A 20,815-nucleotide genomic window follows, 5' to 3' on the forward strand; every position below is an offset into this window, starting at 1 on the left:
GCCGGGCGCAGTGGCTCACGTCTGTAATCCCAACACTTTGGAAGGCTGAGGAGGGTGGATCACCTGAGGTCAGGAGTTCGAGACCAGCCTGGCCAACATGGTGAAACCCCGTCTCTACTAAAAATACAAAAATTAGCCGGGCGTGGTGGTGGGCGCCTGTAATCCCAGCTACTTGGAAGGCTGAGGCAGGAGAATTGCTTGAACGCAGGAGGCGGAGGTTGCAGTGAATGTAGATCGAGCCACTGCACTCCAGCCTGGGCGATAGAGCGAGACTCCGTCTCAAACAAATAAACAAAAAGACTAGCAACCTCCTCTCCAGCAATGCCAACCCCAGTCCAGGCCCCCATCCGCCCAGGTTCTCGATCAAAAAACATTAATCTGTGGCCTTTCTTTGCCATTTCCAACTCTGCCACCTCCATCAAACGACAAGGTCCCCTTCTTCCTTTCCATTCCCGTCAGCTTCATTTCCCTAATCTCCGTACAAATCCCTAGCCTGACTCCCTTTCCTTTCCATCCTCACCAGAAGCCCGCATGCCGGACCTCAAAAGCGCAAACGCTAAAAACCGGTTGAGTTGACGCACGGAGAGAAGGGGTGTGTGGGTGGGTGTGTGTGTGTTAGTGTGTGTGCTTGTGTGTGGAAGAAACCAACAGGGTTCACGCTGGTGTCCATTTCTGGAAATGCCAATCGCGCCCAACTGCGGGAGCCAGGATCAGGTCCCCAGGGCGCCCTTGCAGACAGCACCCTGAGCGAAGGAGCTCAGAAGGCAGTCCGGCTTCACCCAGACCCCCAATCCCACAGAAGCCCCGTACCCCAGCGGCACAGCAGCCCCTCCCCGGCGCGGTGGTAGGGCCCGACGCGACGTCACCCATTGTTTACAAATCAACCCGAGCCGGCAGGATTCCGGCTCCCGCGGCTACAGGCGCGCGGCTCGAGTGCCTGGCGGGCTCCGGCTTCCGCGTCCGCCCGGCCCCGGTCCGGACTTAGTCTTCAGCTCCGCGCCCGCTCCGCCGCGGCCCACCGCGCCCGCCGGTAGCCGAGCCCCCAGCGACGCCCGCACAGCTCCAGGTGCCCAGACAGGGGGCCATGCCGTGCCGGAGGGAGGAGGAAGAGGAAGCCGGCGAGGAGGCGGAGGGGGAGGAAGAGGAGGAGGACAGCTTCCTCCTACTGCAGCAGTCAGTGCCGCTGGGCAGCTCGGGCGAGGTGGACCGGCTGGTGGCCCAGATCGGCGAGACGCTGCAGCTGGACGCGGCGCAGCACAGCCCGGCCTCGCCGTGCGGGCCCCCGGGGGCGCCGCTGCGGGCCCCGGGGCCCCTGGCTGCGGCGGTGCCGGCGGACAAGGCCAGGCCCCCGGCGGTGCCGCTGCTGCTGCCGCCCGTGTCGGCGGAGACTGTGGGCCCGGCGCCCCCTGGGGTCCTGCGCTGCGCCCTGGGGGACCGCGGCCGCGTGCGGGGCCGCGCTGCGCCCTACTGCGTGGCCGAGCTCGCCACAGGCCCCAGCGCGCTGTCCCCACTGCCCCCTCAGGCCGACCTTGATGGGCCTCCGGGAGCTGGCAAGCAGGGCATCCCGCAGCCGCTGTCGGGTCCGTGCCGGCGAGGATGGCTCCGGGGCGCCGCCGCCTCCCGCCGCTTGCAGCAGCGACGCGGGTCCCAACCAGAAACCCGCACAGGCGACGACGACCCGCACCGGCTTCTGCAGCAGCTAGTGCTCTCTGGAAACCTCATCAAGGAGGCCGTGCGAAGGCTTCATTCGCGACGGCTGCAGTTACGTGCAAAGCTTCCCCAACGCCCGCTCTTGGGACCTCTGTCGGCCCCGGTGCATGAACCCCCTTCGCCTCGCAGCCCTCGCGCGGCCTGCAGTGACCCTGGCGCCTCCGGGAGGGCGCAGCTCAGAACTGGCGACGGCGTTCTTGTGCCTGGCAGCTAACACGCCCGGGGTGGCCACAGCGCCAGCCTCAGACTGGAGGGCAAGGGGTTCCCTTGAGGGCTGCAGTTCTGCTCAGGCTGGTGGAGAACTCTGGCTTTTGGAAGCGAGAGTAAAAAGCTAATGACGAGGAACCGAAAAATCGCGAATGTTTCGCGGGTAACGGGTTGAGGGCCAAAATATTTGAAATGAAGGACTTGGCCCTATTTAAGGCTGATTTTACAGAGCGCACCCCAAATGTACAAGTCAGTAGGACTCCTTATTTGGCGAGACCCGACCTGGCCGCGGAGCCTGCATTTCCTCGCAGCTCTCAGTGCCCTCCAGCCCCGCGACCATGTGGCCACAATCCACGCTTCTCCGGATCGCGGTGCGCCGGAACCACGGAGGATGATGCTAGTTACTTGCTTTACCTTTTCAGGGCTGGCTCCTGATCCACTTTGGGGGAGGAGAACATGAGTAGATAATTTCAGGGTGCAGCCCAATCTGCCAGACTTGAATGTTTTCGACACTTAAAAAAAACATCTTGTGTCTTTGGAGGTGCTGCTTAATATCAAACACGCGGTGCCATGAAGGGACCCTTTGGGGTTGAATAGGAGTTAACCCCTGCGCTCTCTTTGCAACTGTCTGCCTTCTCAGAGTGGTGGGGGAAGGCTGTACGACACGGGTGGGGACAGGAGGTGGGGGCGGGGGGTATTGAATGGTGGCGGAAGGGTAGAGAGGCGCGGAGTGAACCCCACGCCCTGTCTAAAGTGTATTTTCACAGCCGGCCCGCCTCTCCTCGGTTCAAGGTCACTGTTTCCTGGGCACGCACCGGGTTGCGGGACAGAGTCGCCGGGTTCTGCCCATGCTCGGAGAAGAGCGCAGTGTTTTCCAAGTGCTGGAGTCTGCTGAGGACACGCGCGCCGCCGCCACCGCGGGTGTGGGAAAGCGCGGACGTGCTGGGCGTCTGTGCTTCGGTAGGCGACCACCGCCCCTGGCCGCGCTCCGGGCTTTCACGGAAACTCCCGAGACCAGGCCCTGGGTTCCTCCTCTCCCACTCGGCTCTGCAGTCCTACTCAAGCGGGTGGCTCTGGGATCCTGGGGGCCTGGGTTGGGGGCTAGGGAGACGCCATGTGATGGACACTCCAGGGACACACAGCCTAGCACAGCAGCTTATAATGGGCTCTCCGGGGCCATTTGCAATAACAGCTGCAATTCCCTGGATAGACGAGTTGATTTCCTCCCTCTGCCCCTCCCCCAGCCATGCCAGCTGGCCTTTGTAAGTGCAGGAAACCGAGTAGAAAATGTGACCCTCCAAATGGAGAAGCTGCAGGCTTTGCCATTGTGAACCATGGTGAAGTGCTTGGAACATACTGTTCACTCACTCTAAAGGCGCTGAGACTGTGCTGTTGTTCTCGTTTTTATAGTCAATGGCTTGTTCATCATCCAGATGTGGCTACTGACATATCTACACTTCGCACCGGAGTGTCTGGAATTGTGGCTATCCTGATTATAGGATTTTAACTTAACTGAAATGCCTGCTTTGAATAAATGTGTTGGGTTTTTTGTTTGGTTTTATTTTATACTTGCCATCGGTGAAAAAGATGTACAGAACACATTCCTCTGATCTCCATAAACATGAAAACACTTGAAATCTCTGTCAGCCTGGCTTGCGGATGGTAATTAGAGCGCCTTTGTGTCTGAGCAGCTCACTAGCTAGACAAGGTCTCCGCAGCTGGGTGTGTATTGGAGCTGGCATGAAATTAAATGAAAGTGAGATCAGGTTTTGGACCAATCCCATTCGTTAAAACCTCAGAGCCTTTTGGATTACTAGTCAGTGATGGAGATGTGTTATAAAGCTGCCTCTATTAGCAAAGGACATCAGATCAGCCAGTCACTGCAAACTGGGAGGCTTATCTTTTTTTTTTTTTTCTTTCTTTTTTTCTTTCTACTGTGGCCATTAAGTGCACTTGTTCCACAAGGTGGGCCTTAAGGCTGGGGCAGCTCTTGATTAGGGGACTGCTCACAGTGTGAACCTGGTGGTAGGAAAGCTGGGTGGAAACTTACAAAAGACTCCTGTCTTTGCCCCTGGCACATTTATACCATTCTGTCCCTAAGCAGTGACATAACAGCCCATGTCTATCCTTATGGTTCTGACTTACTTCAGTCTGTTCCCTCATGGAAGGAGCTAATCTCCTCCCTCTGAGGAAAGAGTACCCAGAGTTTAAGTCCACTTCTGAAGTGGGAAGGGAACCTTGGACAAGTTGCTCTACCTTTGTGGCTTCAGTTTCCTCATCCGTACAACAGGGATAATGAAATAAAAGGTGGGCCAGGCTCAGTAGCTTACACCTGTAATCCTAGTAGCACTTTGGGAGGCTAAAGAGGATTGCTGGAGCCCAGAAGTTCAAGACCAGCCAGGGCAACATAGTGAGACCTCATCTCTCCAGAAATAAATAAATAAATGGCTGGGCACAGTGGCTCACGCCTGTAATCCCAGCACTTTGGGAGGCCAAGGAGGGCTGATCATGAGGTCAGGAGTTCAAGACCAGCCTGACCAACATGGTAAAACCCCATCTCTACTAAAAATACAAAAATTAACTGGGCATAGAGGTGCACGCCCACAATCCCAGGTACTCAGGAGGCTGAGGCAGGAGAATCGCTTGAACCTCGGAGGCAGAGGTTGCAGTGAGCCGACATCGTGCCACTGCACTCCAGCCTGGGCGACAGAGCGAGACTCTGTCTCAAATAAGATAAAATAAAATAAAATAAATAAATAAATGAGGCAAGAGGATTGCTTGATCCTAGGAGTTTGAGGCTGTAGTGAGCCATGATTGAGCCACTGTGCTTCCACCTGGGTGGCAGAGCAAGACCCTGCCTCAAAAAAATTAATTAATAAAAGGCATATGGTGACTGGCACATGCTGGAGATGAACAGTATCTAGTCCCTACCCCTTCCTTCCCAGGTGACTGTGTCCCACGTGTCCTCATTTTCCCACAAAACAAGAGCATGCCATGATCCCAAATCTGCTTTCTGGAGTGTTCTATGACTTCGAGTCCTGATTTTCTAACTTCCTTTTTGGTTCAATGCCCCATTTTCTCAAATTCACACACAGACGCTGATGGTCTCTGAGGAGTACCTTCAGAACACACCAAGCCTGCCATTTCCCACAACATGCCCAGAAAGGGCTGTGGGGGCCTCAGTCCAGTGTTCTCCAGCATGGGACGGGTAACTATGGAGGCTCTAATATAAACTGAGGAAAAGGAGCCCCCAATAGTGCAGTGGGCACCACCTCTGGGCGCTGAGCATGAGGGGAAAGTGGCCAGGTGCTGACGTCCCCTGGCATGGGAGTGGCCCTGAAGTCCCCAGTTCACATTCTTAGTTGATGTACGATTTATCCAAGGTCAAGGGGTTATGAGCAATCCAGGGCTTTCCATCCTGAAATAGACTATGATTTGATGTCACTGCACTGACTGTGCATAGCTTCTTGTAATAAGAACGACTGGTTAAGGTCAGACTCAACCTTAGGGCCCATGCAGTACAACCCCCTCCTAAAAAAGGAAAATTGGGAAAAACTAAAGCCTCTCTACATAACGCACGTTAGCACTCTAAACACATTATAATCCAGTGACCGTTCATCTGTGTTTTTATTTTTTATCTTATTTACTTATTTATTTTTGAGACGGAGTCTTGCTCTGTCACCCAGGCTGGAGTGTAATGGCATGATCTTGGCTCACTGCAAGCTCCACCTCCTGGGTTCAAGTGATTCTCCCACCTCAGTCTCCTGAGTAGCTAGGATTACAGGCACCCGCCATCACGTCCAGCTAATTTTTGTATATTTGTAGAGGCAGGGTTTCCCCATGTTACCCAGGCTGGTCTGGAACTCCTAACCTCAGGTGATCCACCTGCCTCGGCCTCCCAAAGTGCTGGGATTATAGGCGTGAGCCACCGCATCCGGCCTGTTTTTTTTTTTTTAAATCCTGCCAAGTTTTTTTTTTTTTTAGATGAAGTCTCGCTCTGTCACCCAGGCTGGAGTGCAGTGGCATGATCTCGGCTCACTGCAAGCTCCGCCTCCTGGGTTCACACCATTCTCCTGCCTCAGCCTCTGGAGTAGCTGGGACTACAGGTGCCCGCCACCACGCCCGGCTAATTTTTTGTATTTTTAGTAGAGACGGGGTTTCACCGCATTAGCCAGGATGGTCTCGATCTCCTGACCTCCTGATCCGCCTGCCTCCGCCTCCCAAAGTACTGGGATTACAGGTGTGAGCCACCACACCCAGTCAAATCCTGCCAAGTTTTACTATTCACCCCAAAATACTTTTTTTGGGATAAGTCAGGGTGTACATAAAGTGTGGGGTTTGTTTGTTTGTGACGGGGTCTCAGTCAGTCACCCAGGAGTGCAACGGTGAGATCTCAGCTCACTGCAACCTCCACCTCCTGGACTCAAGTGATTCTCCCACCTCTTGAGTAATTGGACTACAGGTGCGTGCCACCATACCCAGTTAATTTTAAAATTTTTTATAAAGACAAGGTTTTGCCATGTTGCCCAGGCTGTTCTCAAACTCCTGGGCTCAAGCAATCCACCTGCCTCAGCCTCCCAAAGTGCTGGGATTACAAGTGTTAGCCACCTCGCCCAGCCAGGATTTACATAAAGTATTTTAAAAGTCATATTGGGGCAGACGCGGTGGCTCATGCCTGTAATCGTAGCACTTTGGGAGGTCGAGGCTGGTGGATAACCTGAGGTCAAGAGTTCAAGACCAGCCTGGCCAAAATGGGGAACCCTCGTCTCTACTAAAAATACAAAAGTTAGCTGGACGTGGTGGTGGGCACCTGTAATCCCAGCTACTAGGAGGCTGAGCCAGGAAAATCGCTTGAACCCAGGAGGCGGAGCGTGCAGTGAGCTGAGATCTCGCCATTGCACTCCAGCCTGGGCAATAGAGCAAAACCTCTGTCTCAAAAAAAAAAAGTCATATTAGACCATTTTATAGGTGGAAAAATAGTCCAAGGAAGTGAGCAGGGAAGAACGACCTACCAAAGTTGTTTATGAAGCCAGAGGCCTAGCAGAGTCTAGAACCTAGGTCTCCCAGCTCCCAACTCAGGGCTCTTTCCAGTGGCTCCATATCATCAAACATGGTCCAATATTGTTCACTGCACAACTCTGCACATAGGCTACCATGGGAATGACATCCCTACAGTTGCCCAAATTTGTGACCCTGCCATTGGAACCCCGGAAAATTGTGCTCCAAGTTCCTAGGCTGAGTTAGGGAATGCCATTTCCTTACAAAATGTTCAGCATCCTATGAAGACAGCTGGCCACAGAAAATGGCCTGGGTGAGATAAGAGAACAAAGCTACAAATGGAATGAAACAAAGTGACACATACATTGGCAAATAAGTGATTTAGAGAAAAGAATGCCCCACCTCACAGAGAACCCCAGAGTCTGCCACCCCAAGATTTCATTCTAAATTAGGCATACATCCGACAATATTTGGATTCAATTTTTACCCTTTTTTGCTCTTTCTTTTTCCAGCTCAGATGCAGAAACCTGGAGCGAAGATCAGACACCACTTTCCTATCTAGCAAAGTCTGTGTTGAAACCTGTGATCCCTTCCTTCCAATCAGGAAAGAGTTACCTTGGCAACGAAATTACTAACTCACTCAATTAGCCCCCACTTCTACCAATGCTCAGTAATCACAGACCGTCGGCCCCCGGAGAGCTCAGCTTTCAGCAGTCTGGTGCTACCGCCTCATGTAGAGATGGAAGCTCAGAGAGGTTTCCACTCCGAGGTGCACTCCATTTGAACACTGTGAAAGCTGGTGCAGGCAAAGGGGCAAAACTCTTCTGAGTAGTGTTTCCTCCTGATTTTCCATCATAACTGAAGGGACAGCAATTGACCTGCCCCTACCAGTGTTACCCAAAAGATATAACAGGTAAGAGTGGGGGCTCTGCAGGCAGCCCTCTACTGTCGGCTGTGTGATATGGGACAGGGTCAGTAAGCTCAATGAACTCATTTGCAAAATGTGGGTAAGAGTAGAGCACCTTGAAGAGCTGTGTGAAAATTAAATTAGAACCAAAGAGCAAATAGTATGGGAACCAAAGAGCAAATAATAAACAAAACAGAACATTGTTCCTGAGAGATGTTGCATTAAGGCCACTTCTTTGAGTCTTCTGCAGAAAACCCTGCCTCTTACTGACTTCTTCAATATTTCTTAACAGGCACAAACCTGTTTCTTCTGAAGGTCAGACCAGTTTCCCGATCATGCACCCCAGTTGCATAGGTGGGTGTTAAGGGAAGTGTAGAAGAAGGGAATAAGGGTGGAGGCGGCCGGGTGTGGTGGCTCACACCTGTAATCTCAACAATTTGGTAAACCCAGCCAGGCGGATCATGTGAGGTCAGGAGTTCGCAACCAGCCTGGCCAAAATGGTGAAACCTCGTCTCTACTAAAAATACAAAAATTAGCTGGGCGTGGTGGTGCATGCTACTCGGGAGGCTGAGGCAGAATTGCTTGAACTCAGGAGGCGGAGGTTACAGTGAGCCGAGATCACGCCACCACACTCCAGCATGGGCATCTAAAAAGAGAGAGAGAAAAATAGGGTGGAGCCAAGCTAAGCCTGCAAAGCAGCTCAGGGTTGGAACTGGTGGAATAGAGGCAACAGGAATATTACAAAGGATAGGGTTGGCAATTGGCAGTGAACACAGCCTGGGGCCACAGCTCTTAACTCCCCCATTTCCTATCAGAAAACCTATCCTTTTCCAAAATTCGAATGCTCAAGTTCTACTTGCTGTCCTGCCCAGTCCTGGCTATAATCTGCACTGAGAAAACCATACAATAGGCCGGGTGCGGTGGATCACACCTGTAATCCCAACACTTTGGGAGGCTGAGGCGGGTGGATCACCTGAGGTCAAGAGTTCAAGACTAGCCTGGCCAACATGGTGAAACCCTGTCTCTACTGAAAATACAAAAATCAGCCAGGCATGGTGGCATGCGCCTGTAGTCCCAGCTACTCGGAGGGCTGAGGTAGGAGAATCACTTGAACCCATGAGGCGGAGGTTGCAGTGAGCTGAGATGGTGCCATTGCACTCCAGCCTGGGTGACAGAGTGAGACTCTATTTCCAAAAAAAAAAAAAAAAAAGAAAGAAAAAGAAAGAGAAAACCACCATGCAATTTCTTCACAGGAAGTGGCCTTTGAGTTCATTTCATTCTCACTCTCACATTTTATTTACTGTCATTATAGAGTTATCTCAGGGACTCATATGTGAATGTGTTCTCTTCCCCAATAGATTATATATTTTGTGATGGCAGAGGAGTGACAAGATGATGAGGATGTTTTAGGCAGATTGTCAGGCTGCATGGCATGGGGAGTGTTCTGGAGCTGAGGAAAACACTGATGGTCAGCCAGATCGGCTGAATGGCTGTTACAGCTCCCAGGCACCCAGGCGATTAAGGGAGAGGAAAACAGGAGAGACATTTCCAAAAGAAAACTGGTAGGCCTCAGTTAACAGTACCGTGCAGCTGTAAAATCGTGGCTCTGGAGCCAGACTGCCTGGCTCCTTCCTTGAAAGCTCCTTCCTGTGACCTTGGGCAGGTAACTTCACCTCTCTAACCTTACGTTCAGTCGCAAAGTCCGATGATAGAAAAAAAGTCCCCCCCTTATAGGGTTGTTGTGAGGATTAATTGAGCTAATGCTAGTAAAAATGCTTAGGCCACTGCCTGCAACATAGCTGCATTTAGCAACAGCACCAAGGTACTGGTATTTAGTAAATATTTGCAGAGCAAACAATGGGCAATTTCAACAGACTGGCAGAGGCTAAGGGAGTGGGGTGCTTAGGACGTAGATGATGCGTTGTGGTGCCTACAAGTCTGAAGATGGGAAAAGAGGGACTACAGCTAAAAAGGGAAAATGGCCAAGGGAAGGATTCACTCAGCCAGGAGAGAACTATGCTCATCTGGGTGTGGATGGAGGATACAAAAGGGTGAAATTGCCGGGCACAGTGGCTCATGCCTGTAATCCCAGTACTTTGGGAGGCCAAGGCGGGTGGATCACTTGAAGTCAGGAGTTTGAGACCAACCTGGCCAACATGGTGAAACCCCGTCTCTACTAAAAATACAAAAATTAGCTGGGCGTGGTGGCACATGCCTGTAGTCCCAGCTACTCAGGTGGCTAAGGCATGAGAATCGCTTGAACCCAGGAGGCTGAGGTTGCACGCCACTACACTCCAGCCTGGGTGACAGAGTGAGATGCCATCTCAAGAAAAAAAAAAAAGGGTGAAATCAAAGGGAAGATGCTATAAAGGTCTAAGTTCCTGGAGGAGTGGGACAGTATGGGGTCCTCAGCCAGGGCAGGTTTGAAGGGCAGGGCTTAGGGGGACTGTGGTTGTGGATGCCCCACATGACAGCTCCCACTGTCCTGCCACAGTGTGGCTGCAACCTGACAGATTGGCTGCTGAAACCATCCTTCATGCCTGGGATGGCTGGATATGTTTCTGCTGTTTTTGTGTGAATGAATTATCTGTAGCTGATGCTATAATGGAATGAAAACGAAAACTGATACCAAAGAGTTTAAGTGCTCCCTCTTATCAACTGTTAACTGACTCATTGCAAGTAAAATCACAACCCCCAACTGATAGGCTGCCCAGGCAGTTTGTTTGACTTATTGATTTGGGTGGGTTAAAAAAAGCAAGAGCTGATTATCATCCTGTTACCTTTGCCCTGCCTTTTGCCTGTTTCTGTAACTGTCTAAATTAGATTCCACAGCCTAAGATCGGTGAAAAATGGTTTCCTATAGGTTTTCCTGAAAATCTTTCCTAGACACTGAAGTCACAAACCCCTTTCTGCTGATGCACCATAAATAGTACTTTTCTTCAGCTGGGCTAAGGAGGGGAGGAATCCAGTGCAGATGTTCAAAACATGCTACTTAAGGGTGCTGACAAAGGCAACTTGAGAATTAACTTCAGGATTCAAAAAAGACAGTGAAAGTCATTGAATAAGATCTGATTCCATATGCCCCGGACCTCTGTGGCCTGACTACAGAGGATATACATAGAGATAATAGATACAGCTGTGTTTGTGTTATGTGCACATGTGGACCCACATACATTCCACGCTTCTACTGTTCACCCTACAGTCTCCCTTGGCTTCTCTTGGTTCTACTTTTATTTTCTGTCTGTTCCTTTTGTGTAGTCTTCTTCTTCCCACAGAGATTTGATGAGTTGGGTATTTGTAAGTGCTTAGAAGACCGGGCACACACAGGCTGGGTGCGGTGGCTCACGCCTATAATCCCAGCACTTTGGGAGGCCGAGGCGGGTGGATCACTTGAAGTCAAAAGTTTGAGACCAGCCTGGACAACATGGCAAAACCCGTCTGTACCAAAAAAAAAAAAAAAAAAATTAGCCAGATGTGGTGGTGCCCGCCTGTAGCTACAGCTCCTTGGGAGGCTGAGGCAGGAGAATCACTTCAACCTGGGAGGCAGAGGCTGTAGTGAGCCAAGATCATGCCACTGCACTCCAGCCTGGGCGACAGAGTGAGACTGTCTCAAAAAAAAAAAAAAAAAAGAAAAGTGCTTAGAACACAGCCTGGCACATGGCAGGTACTATTGCACATTAGCTAGTGTTATTACTGCCCATCTCCCAGGCCCCATTCTGCGCTCTACCCCATCCCACCCCCTTAGCCTTAACTGCCAAATCTTTATCTTAAGCCCTGAACCCTCTCCAACTCCTAGTCATTTACAAGGCACCAGGCTTCTGGCCTCGTAACTTCCCATGTGAAACTCCTAATTCTCCAAACACCACACACACACACACACACACACACATACACCATTTCTCCTTATCATTTCCCTATTGCTCCGGTCCTTCTAGGCTAGAGACTTGCAGAATGTTATCAGGGAGACATGGGCAATGGCCCCTTCAGAAGACGAAGTTATCTCAACTCTGTGCCCATCCACTACAAGGGGCTAGGGATATCCTAGCCAAAATCATTCCTGAGCTAAGAGTACTAGGAATGGGCTATCCCAAGCTGCAACACCTTGGAAATGGCCATTGCCTCCTAGACAGAGATACTTCCCCAGGCCCAGGCCCAGGCCCAGGCTCTCCACAGGCTTTGCAAATGACTGGATCATTTCAAGAGTTGGGGTAAGAAGAGCATACTGTGTGTAGGCTCAGACAGGGGGCAGGGTGTGTGAGAAGAGCGTTGTGTGTAGGCTCAGACAGGGGGAAAGAGGACCAACTTAAGTGCCCTGAGTTCTGATTCTGCTCTACCACCAATAATTCCTTTCACCATTGTAAAAATCGAAGTAGGGCCAGGCACGGTGGCTCACGCCTGTAATTCCAGCACTTTGGGAGGCCAAGATCAAGGTGGATCACTTGAGGTCAGCAGTTTGAGACCAGCCAGGGCAACACGGTGAAACCTCATCTCTGCTAAAAATACAAAAGTTAGCTGGGAGTGGTGGTGGGCACCTTTAATCCCAGCTACTTGGGAGGCTGAGGAAGGAGAATTGCTTGAACCCAGGAGGTGGAGGCTGCAGTGAGCCAAGATTGTGCCACTGCACTCCAGCCTGGGGACAGAGCAAGACCATGTCTTAAAAAAAAGAAAAAAAAAAAAAAAAAGCCAGGTGCTGTGGCTCATGCCTGTAATTCCAGCACTTTGGGAGGTCAAGGTGGGCGGATCACAAGGTCAGGAGATCGAGACCATCCTGGCCAACATGGTAAAACCCCGTCTCTACTAAATATACAGAAATTAGCTGGGTGTGGTGGCACGCTCCTGTAGTCCCAGTTACTCGGGAGGCTGAGGCAGGAGAATCGCTTGAACCCAGGAGAGGGAGGTTGCAGTGAGCCGAGATCACACCACTGCACTCTAGCCAGGCGACAGAGCGAGACTTCATCTCAAAAAAAAAAAAAAAAAAGTCTTGTAAAAGGTGCCAACCAGGGTGCCTGCCCTAACGGGGATCAGCTCCATCTCTACCTAGACAAGTAGAGAAACACTCAGATCTTGTAGGTCTTTTCCCATTGTCTGTAGTCCTTATCTATAAGATGGAAAAATAGTGCCCACCTCGTGGCACATAAAGCCATGTGGTAATACCAAGAATGAGTAGCTATCACTTTTTGAGCAATGAAGTCTCCCCTTCAAGTCTTCATTTAACCCTTCCAACTCCCCTATTAAGTACTATCGTTTTCCAAATCACAAGGGAAAAACTCAGAGTCGTGACTTGCCCACCATGACACAGCTGGTGAGCAGAAAGGGCTGAGTCAACTGAGCATTAGCCTTCCTCTGCAGCCCCAGCCTTGGGAGTGTGCTGAGCATGAGCAGGAGAGGTTCCCCGGGGGCTGGTTAGTAGAGCTGGGCAAGGAAGGGGCAAGGCAGGGGCCAGGTGTGGTGGCTCACGCCTTTAATTCCAGCACTTTGGGAGGCCGAGGAGGGCAGATCACTTGAGCTCAAGAGTTCAAGACCAGCCTGGGCAACACAGTGAGACCCCATCTCTACTAAAAATGTAAAAAATTAGCCTGGCATGGTGGTATGAGCCTGTAGTCCCAGCTACTCAGGAGGTTGAGGTGGGAGGACTGTTTGAGCCCAGGGGGTTGAGGCTGCAGTGAGCCAAGATTGTGCCACTGCACTCCAACCTGGGTTACAGAGTAAGACACCATCTCAAAATAATAAAATTAAATTCCAAAGAGAAAAGGACAAGGCAGGAACTAGGAAGGGATTCAGCAAGGGCTCTATGCCTGGGAAGACAGGGCAGAGAGAGAATGAGGAGAGGAGGAGGGCTACTTCAGCCAAATCTAACCCCTGAGTGCTCAAACCAAGCCATTTTACAACTACCAAATACACTGCTGTAAAACCCTGTTTTTCTCTCCCAAGGCCATTAACTCAAGACTAGGTCAGTCTCAAAGGGGAAAGCAGGCTGGCTTCGCCTGTGCCCTCCCCATTTTGCACAAAAATGTCCAGATGAAAACCCACCTCCCTCCACCACAGCACCTCTTTGCTCTCCAGCCCAGAAAGCATTTCTAGAATACAATGTCTTTCCACAAAGGGAGTGGAAGCCCATCTTGCAGCTTCTAAAAACCTGGACTTAATTTTCTGATCTTGTGGAACAAAAACTTAGAAGCACTTAAGTACTGTGGCTCTACTACGATTCTGTGCCCATCAGCATTGGCCCAAACCATTTGTCCGGGTCCCCCTGTTTAACCCAAGTGCCCTCTTTATTATTAAGGACATCCCCATATGCTTTTCTGCCCCCCTCCCACCTTCCACCAAAATGCCAAACCGTGCTCCAAAACAAAAGCCAAATTTATTCAGCAGACATTTTAATTATGAAATCCTATAAATCAGGACCACCACAATTTCAGACACTCCGTTGCGAAGTGTACATCAATAGCTACATCTGGAGGATGAACAAGCCATTGAATCTTTAAAAAATTGGTTTAGCTACCTTAAAGTTTGGGGGTGGCACCTTACAAAAGCACCGTCAAGTTTCATACAGCCAGCGGCTTCTCCTCTGGGAGAGTCACATTTTAAAACCGGTTTCAGACACAAAAGAAGGGCTGGCACGGGAGGAGGAAATAAATTGTGCGGGTGAGGAACCGCCGAGGCCGAGGCCCATGGCTCCATGGAGGGCCAGAAGAGAGCAGAAAAACGTCCAGGGTCTCTCATGCATTCCTATAGACACCAGAAAGGGTGAAATAAGAAAGCTCAGCTGGGAGGACAGGAAAGAGTCTCAAGAGATTGTTTATGACTGTTTCTGAGAAAGCTCCTGGCTTGGCCATGAGTGGCCTTCCGGGAGTCCTGTAAAAAGGAAAGCACAGAAAACAGGAAAGAACTCTCCCTACACGTCCCTCTCTGCCTGTTTGTGTCCTCGGGAGACTCCAAGCGGTGGTAAAGCACCAACAGGGCTCTTCTTGGAGCAAGAGAAAGAAAAGACTCCGGGGTGAGTAAGCTCTCCCAGGAACCCCACAGCAAACCGTGACCTTGACCACAGGTGGCAAGGTCAAGTCATTTACAAGTCCACATTCAAATCCAACTCTCCCACCTGCAAAATTCTTCACCTCTCTCCAGTCCCTTAACTGGAGTTCACATCTCCCACCTTCACCAGCCACCGAATCGGTGGGAGAAAGGGGCAATGCCAACCCACCCACCACCAAACTTTTACATTCTTCTCCCCTCTGGAATTTCTTTACACAGCAATTGTAGCACCACCTTCACTAAGCTCCTCCACCGGAAAATAAGAAAATGTATGCGTGTCGTTAGTTTTCAAGTATTGTTATAAAGCCATCGCGATTCCTGCCCCTGAGCCCTCCTTAAACAATCCAAGCTCACGACGCCCCCAAGGGCTAAGTGAGGTACAAGTCGATGCAAGTAGCTGCCGTAGTTCTCCAGTTTATCCCAGGTCCTTGGGCTTGGATGGCCCGGGAAATTCTCATGCCCCACGGATGCACCCTGGCGCATACATTTCTCCACGCTTATGTTTTCTCCGACGGCCTCGCCGCGGCTGGTAACTTCTCTGGTTGAGATCTCTCCCCACGCGCCTCCCCGCAGCCAAAGTGGTCGCTCCCAGGCTGGCGACGTCGGCTTCAGCTCAGAGTTAGTAGGAACTGGACGCTGTTGGGTCTACGCAGCGGCCTCCACTTCCTCCTCCAGGAGGCCTGGGTCAGAGCAAGGAGCCTGAGGGCTACAGGGCAATGGGGTCAGGTCCGCTGCAGCCTCCCCCGGGCCCAGGGGCGCTTGCGGGGCCCGTGGCTGCAACCGCGGCGACAGCTCGTTGGAGTCTCCGCACGGCTTCCTTGATGAGGTTTCCCGAGAGCACGAGCTGCTGGAGGAGCCGATGCGGGTCGTCGTCGCCGACGCGTGCCCCGGCTTGGGTCCATCGGCGCTGCTGCAGGCGGCGGGAGGTGACCGCGTCCCTGAGCCATCCTCGCCGGCACGGCCCCGGCAGCGCGCTGGGGCCTGCGGCGAGCTCGGCCACGCAGTAGGGCGCAGCGCGTCCGCGCACGCGGCCGCGGTCCCCTGGGGCGTAGCGCAGGGCCCCAGAGGGCGCCGGGCCCACCGTCTCAGCCGACGCGGGCGGCAGCAGCAGCGGCACCGCCGGGGGCCGGGCCTTGTCCACCGGCACCGCCGCAGCCAGGGGCCCCGGGGCCCGCAGCGGCACCCCCGGGGGCGCGCACGGCGAGGCCGGGCTGTCCTGCGCCGCGTCCAGCTGCAGCGTCTCGCCGATCTGGGCCACCAGCCGGTCCACCTCGCCCGAGCTACCCAGCGTCACCGACTGCTGCAGCAGGAGGAAGCTGTCCTCCTCCTCTTCCTCCCCCTCCGCCTCCTCGCCAGCTTCCTCTTCCTCCTCCCTCCGGCACGGCATGGCCCCCAGTCCTGGCACCCGGAGCTGTGCGGGCGTCGCTGGGGGCTTGGTTGCCCGCGGGCGCGGAGCTGCGGGCGAAGCCGGAGCAGGGGCGGACGCGGAAGCCGGAGCCCGCCAGGCACTCGAGCCGCGCGCCTGCAGCCGCGGAAGCCGGAATCCTGCCGGCTCGGGTTGATTTGTAAACAATGGGTGACGTCGCGCCGGGCCCTACCACCGCGCCGGGGCGGGGGTGACGCGCGAGCAGGCACGGGGGCGCCGGGCGGCGCGGGCGGCGACCGAAGCCGTCCCGCGCCTGTGTTCGTTGTCCCTCCAGGAGGGGGTCCGGGGCGTGGGGACTGATTTCCGACCACCCAGGCCCAACGAGCCGTGCGGAAACGTGGCGCCTCGGAGGAGGTTAGGGTTGGTTTCTCCCACGCACGGACACACCCACACCCACTCCGGGCCCGCCTCCTGGGCCGCGGCCTCCCTCCCCACGTGTCGGCCGCGCCTAAGCCCGCCCGACTCCCGCCCTGCGCACCCGCAGTTCCCGGCCCCTGTCGTGGGGGAGGGGCGGGCCGCCGCGGGTCCGGCTTCGAGGAGGCGGGGCGGGGAAAGGCGGAGGGAATTGGGAGTGAAGAGGCGGCACTTATTTACTTATTAGAAAAGGTCTCTGTCGTCCAGGCTGAAGTATAGTGGCGCGAACACGGCTTACTGCAGCCTCGAACTCTGGCTTAAGCAATCATCCCACTTTAAGCCTCCCAAGCAGCTGGGACCACAGGCGCGGCCACCACGCCTGGCTAATTAAAAAAAAAATGTTTTTGTAGAGACGGTGGGTGGGGGGTGGGTCTCGAACTCTTGGGCTCAAGGAGTCCTCGCTCCTCGGCTTCCGAAAGTGTTGGGGTTACTGGCGTCAGCCGCCGCGCCCGGCCTAAGAGGGGACGCTTTGAAGCAGAGCAGAATCGCTCTCAGGTGAGGTCCCAAAGGCTTTCCTTTCCGCAGTCTTCAAGCCCCCGGACACATCATGAGAATAGGACTCACCGCCGCTCGGCTAAAGAAGGGTCTTTTTTTTTTTTTTTAAGGTTCAAATAGAAATATAGGGGATTGGCCAGGAGCGGTGGGTGGCTCATGCCTGTGATCCCAACACTTTGGGAGGCCGAGGCGGGCGGATCACCTGAGGTCAGGAGTTCGAGACCAGTCTGGCCAACATGGTGAAACCCCATCTCTGCTAAAAATACAAAAATTAGCCGGGCGTGGTGGCGGGCGCCTGTAATCCCAGCTACTCGGGAGACTGAGGCAGGAGAATGGTTTGAACCCTGGAGGCGGAGGTTGCAGTGAGGCGAGATCACGCCACTGCACTCCAGCCTGGGCAACAGAGCAAGACTCCGTCTCAAAAAAAAAAAAAAAGAATATAAGGGATGGAAAAAATCTCTCATGGTTCACATTTAAATTTTTTTCCTTTTTAGCCTTTGTTCTGTGAAAGTGTAGTATACAAACACATGCATACAATGTTACACACTTTTCCACTTTGCCTTACATCATAAACGTTTTTCGTGTTACTGCATGCACTTTGAAAACATTTTAATGATTACATAAGTTTCCATCAAGTGCCTATGCTTTTAACACTTGCCTAATTTCACCATCGTTAAGTGTGTGACTAACATTTTTGTGCGTGACACTTTAAGATATTGATGATTCTTTCCTTAGAGCATATTCCCAGGAGTGGAATTTTAAGTCACAGGAGTTGGGTATTTTAAGGTTTACTGATAAATGTTCAGGAAATCTCTTTCCAAGAGTTAGGTAAATGTACTCTACCATCATTAATGCTTGAGCATACATCATTACACCTTTACTAGTATTTGAGTATTATTGAATTTTTTTTTTTTTTTTTGCGGATTATATAGGGAAATTTTCTCCCTTCAGTTTGCATATCTTTGATTTCAGTTAGGTAGAGCAGTTTTCTAAATGTTTGTTGACAAACTGTACTTCCTTTCTTATGAATTGTCTATTTCCTAATAAGATTTTCCTAGGGAGTGTTTCTTACGTATTTGCATGACTCCTTTACATACCAAATGTTAACCCTTTTCTTTCATATTTTGCTGCAAATACGTCTCCAGGCTTTTGTTGGCTCTGTACAGTCATTTTTTCCCCCAGTAAAACCAAATTTTCATGTAGGCAAATTTTAAAATCCCTTTGAAATTTCTAACACGATGCTAAATTTGGAGTCTCCTTGCTGCCAGAAAGTTATTAAATATTCCATTCTATTTTCTTTAGATTTTTCAAATGCCTTGATTTTTTTTTTTTTTCAAATCCATCTGGGATTAATGTTCTTTGGTTCAAGGAGATGACATGAAATTAATTTTTTCCTGGAGAGCTTGCCAGCCAAAGGTGTATTTTCTTCACTAGGACAGAGGTGTGAGGGTAGCATAAACACAAGCTGTCTGGTGAGTTTCCAGTTGCTGGTTAAGCTGGTGGTTGTGAGGAGTGGGTGGGGCTGGGAATGTTTTGATCAGTCTGTTGTGTGAAGTCAAAAGAACCCAGAACAGGTTGTACAAAGACCTAGATCCAAGTCTCATTCCTGCCACATCCTGGGTGTGGGACTCCAGGCAAATCAGTTTACAAGTGTTTTCACTTGTAAATGGAAGAAATAATCCCTGCCCGGCCTCCCTCTGAGGATTGTTTTCAGGATCAAATGAGATAATGGGAACGGGTTTTGTCAGGCATTACACAAATGTAGGATTAGGTCCAGCGGTTTACTAACAGAGGTCTGGCTCAATTCCAGCGAGTCCCCCCTGGGGAGCATCTAACATAATAATGTTGAAGATCCCCCCCATGCAGCCCACTAGGTGAAACGTACCCTGAAGGTTATTACTTCCCTGCGCTTGCCAGGTTTCTTAAATTCTGCCTCAGGTCTACCCTGACCTGGGATTGTGTAGGGCTTTACTGAAGTCAGCCCGGAGGCTCCCAAGCCCCACAGTGAGTCTCCGCAACTAGTTCTGCAGGCTTGAGTGATGGAGACTTTCCCAGTGGGCAGCCTCCCACCACCATCTCCCGAGGGCTGTTCACACACTTTACTGATGAGGACTGGAAGCCATTCCCCCCGGAGACACTGATTCTTATTTTCATTCCGATGGTACTTACTGGAGAATTTCGAGAGGAATGAAAATTAGGGGAGGGCTTGTGGATTTCAGTAGAGTTAAAATGGTAATTTTTTCCTCCTTTTTGTGTGATGATGCCTGGCTGTAAGTAGAGAAAAGCAGTTTTATGCTCCATTGACTTTAAACATTAATGGGTCTGGTTTAACTATTGTCTCTCACCCAGCATCCCTGGAAGTTGTTTTTGTCTTCCTGTCAGGGTAATTCCAATAGTGTTCTTCGTACTATAGGAAATGGAGCTTTGAGATGGTATTCTTTAAAATAAAAAAATCTTCCCTTTGTAATGTTGCTTTTGTGTGAAGATTGCTATGTAAATATGCTGGGACTTGGATATTATACTATTCATTACAGAGATGAATTCATTACAGAAGACCAGCTCCATTTTCTGGGGGCACCTCTCTGGAGAGCTCTGAGAGAGAGAAGAGCTGTGCTGGACCAGTGGGAGGCAGAGAAATGCCCTGGATTAGGAAGCAAAATACAAGATGCTAGAAAGGCTCAGATGCAATTAAAAGTAATGAGACGGTATCAAAAAGGGAAGCGATGAGAACTTGTGTGCCCAGCACACTGGCTCCCTGCCAGGAAAGACACACTCTCGGACAGCATTCACAATCGGCCAGGGAAGAACAGAATTCAAGGGTTTTCTGCATTCACCTAGATTGCATTGAAATTCTCTGCAAGTTTGCTTTCCACATAGACCTTGTTTCAAGTTACCTGCCCTCAGAGACATTAGCTATAGTACAGTGGGATGAACACTAGGCTTGGGAATACCACCTGGATGGGTTCACTTTATCCTTCTGTGCCTCTGATTCCTCATCTGTAAAATGGGGGACGGTCCCTTCTTTATGAAATGGTTATATTACATGAGAATAGTATGTATGGGAAGACTCATCATGTGGACCCTGAGGGTGGTGTTGGCATAGGTTCTAGGGAGCAGAAATAGTCTTAGGGATGTTCGAGTTTTGTTTTTTGAGACGGAGTTTTGCTCTTGTTGCCCAGGTTGGAGTGCAATGGCGTGATCTCAGCTCACTGCAAACTCTGCCTCCCAGGTTCAAGCAATTCTCCTGCCTCAGCCTCTCGAGTAGCTGGGATTACAGGCATGCGCCACCATGCCCAGCTAATTTTGTATTTTCAGTAGAGACGGGATTTCTCCATGTTGCTCAGGCTGGTCTCGAACTCCTGACCTCAGGTGATCTGCCCACCTTGGCCTCCCAAAGTGCTAGGATTACAGGTGTGAGCCACCGTGCCAGCCTGATGTTCAAGTTTTTGGGGGTTTTTTTTGTTTTTTGTTTTTTTGAGATGGAGTTTTGTTCTTGCTGCCCAGGCTGGAGTGCAAGGCCGCAATCTCTACCGTGCCTGGTCAATACAACAAAATTTTATTCAGCCATGAAAAGGAATGAACTATTGATATATGCTATAACATTTTGCTCAAAAACATGCTGAGTG

At 51.3% G+C, this 20,815-nt stretch overlaps 2 protein-coding genes across 2 annotated transcripts; one reads left to right on the forward strand and one right to left on the reverse strand.

Moving 5' to 3' along the window:
• The first annotated feature begins 899 nt into the window (after positions 1–899).
• FRAT1 (FRAT regulator of WNT signaling pathway 1) lies at positions 900–3,464 on the forward strand. Its single transcript, XM_063670057.1, has one exon. It carries the CDS (start codon positions 1,085–1,087, stop codon positions 1,922–1,924), a length of 840 nt encoding a protein of 279 aa, XP_063526127.1. The 5' UTR covers positions 900–1,084; the 3' UTR covers positions 1,925–3,464.
• Positions 3,465–14,182: 10,718 nt separating this feature from the next.
• On the reverse strand, positions 14,183–16,699 carry FRAT2 (FRAT regulator of WNT signaling pathway 2). Its single transcript, XM_054435429.2, has one exon. The coding sequence runs from the start codon at positions 16,239–16,241 to the stop codon at positions 15,561–15,563; it is 681 nt and encodes a 226-aa protein (XP_054291404.1). The 5' UTR covers positions 16,242–16,699; the 3' UTR covers positions 14,183–15,560.
• Between the last annotated feature and the right edge of the window lie 4,116 nt (positions 16,700–20,815).

The sequence above is a fragment of the Pongo pygmaeus genome, chromosome 8, assembly GCF_028885625.2.
Source record: "Pongo pygmaeus isolate AG05252 chromosome 8, NHGRI_mPonPyg2-v2.0_pri, whole genome shotgun sequence".
In the NCBI taxonomy this organism is placed as follows: Eukaryota; Metazoa; Chordata; class Mammalia; order Primates; family Hominidae; genus Pongo; species Pongo pygmaeus.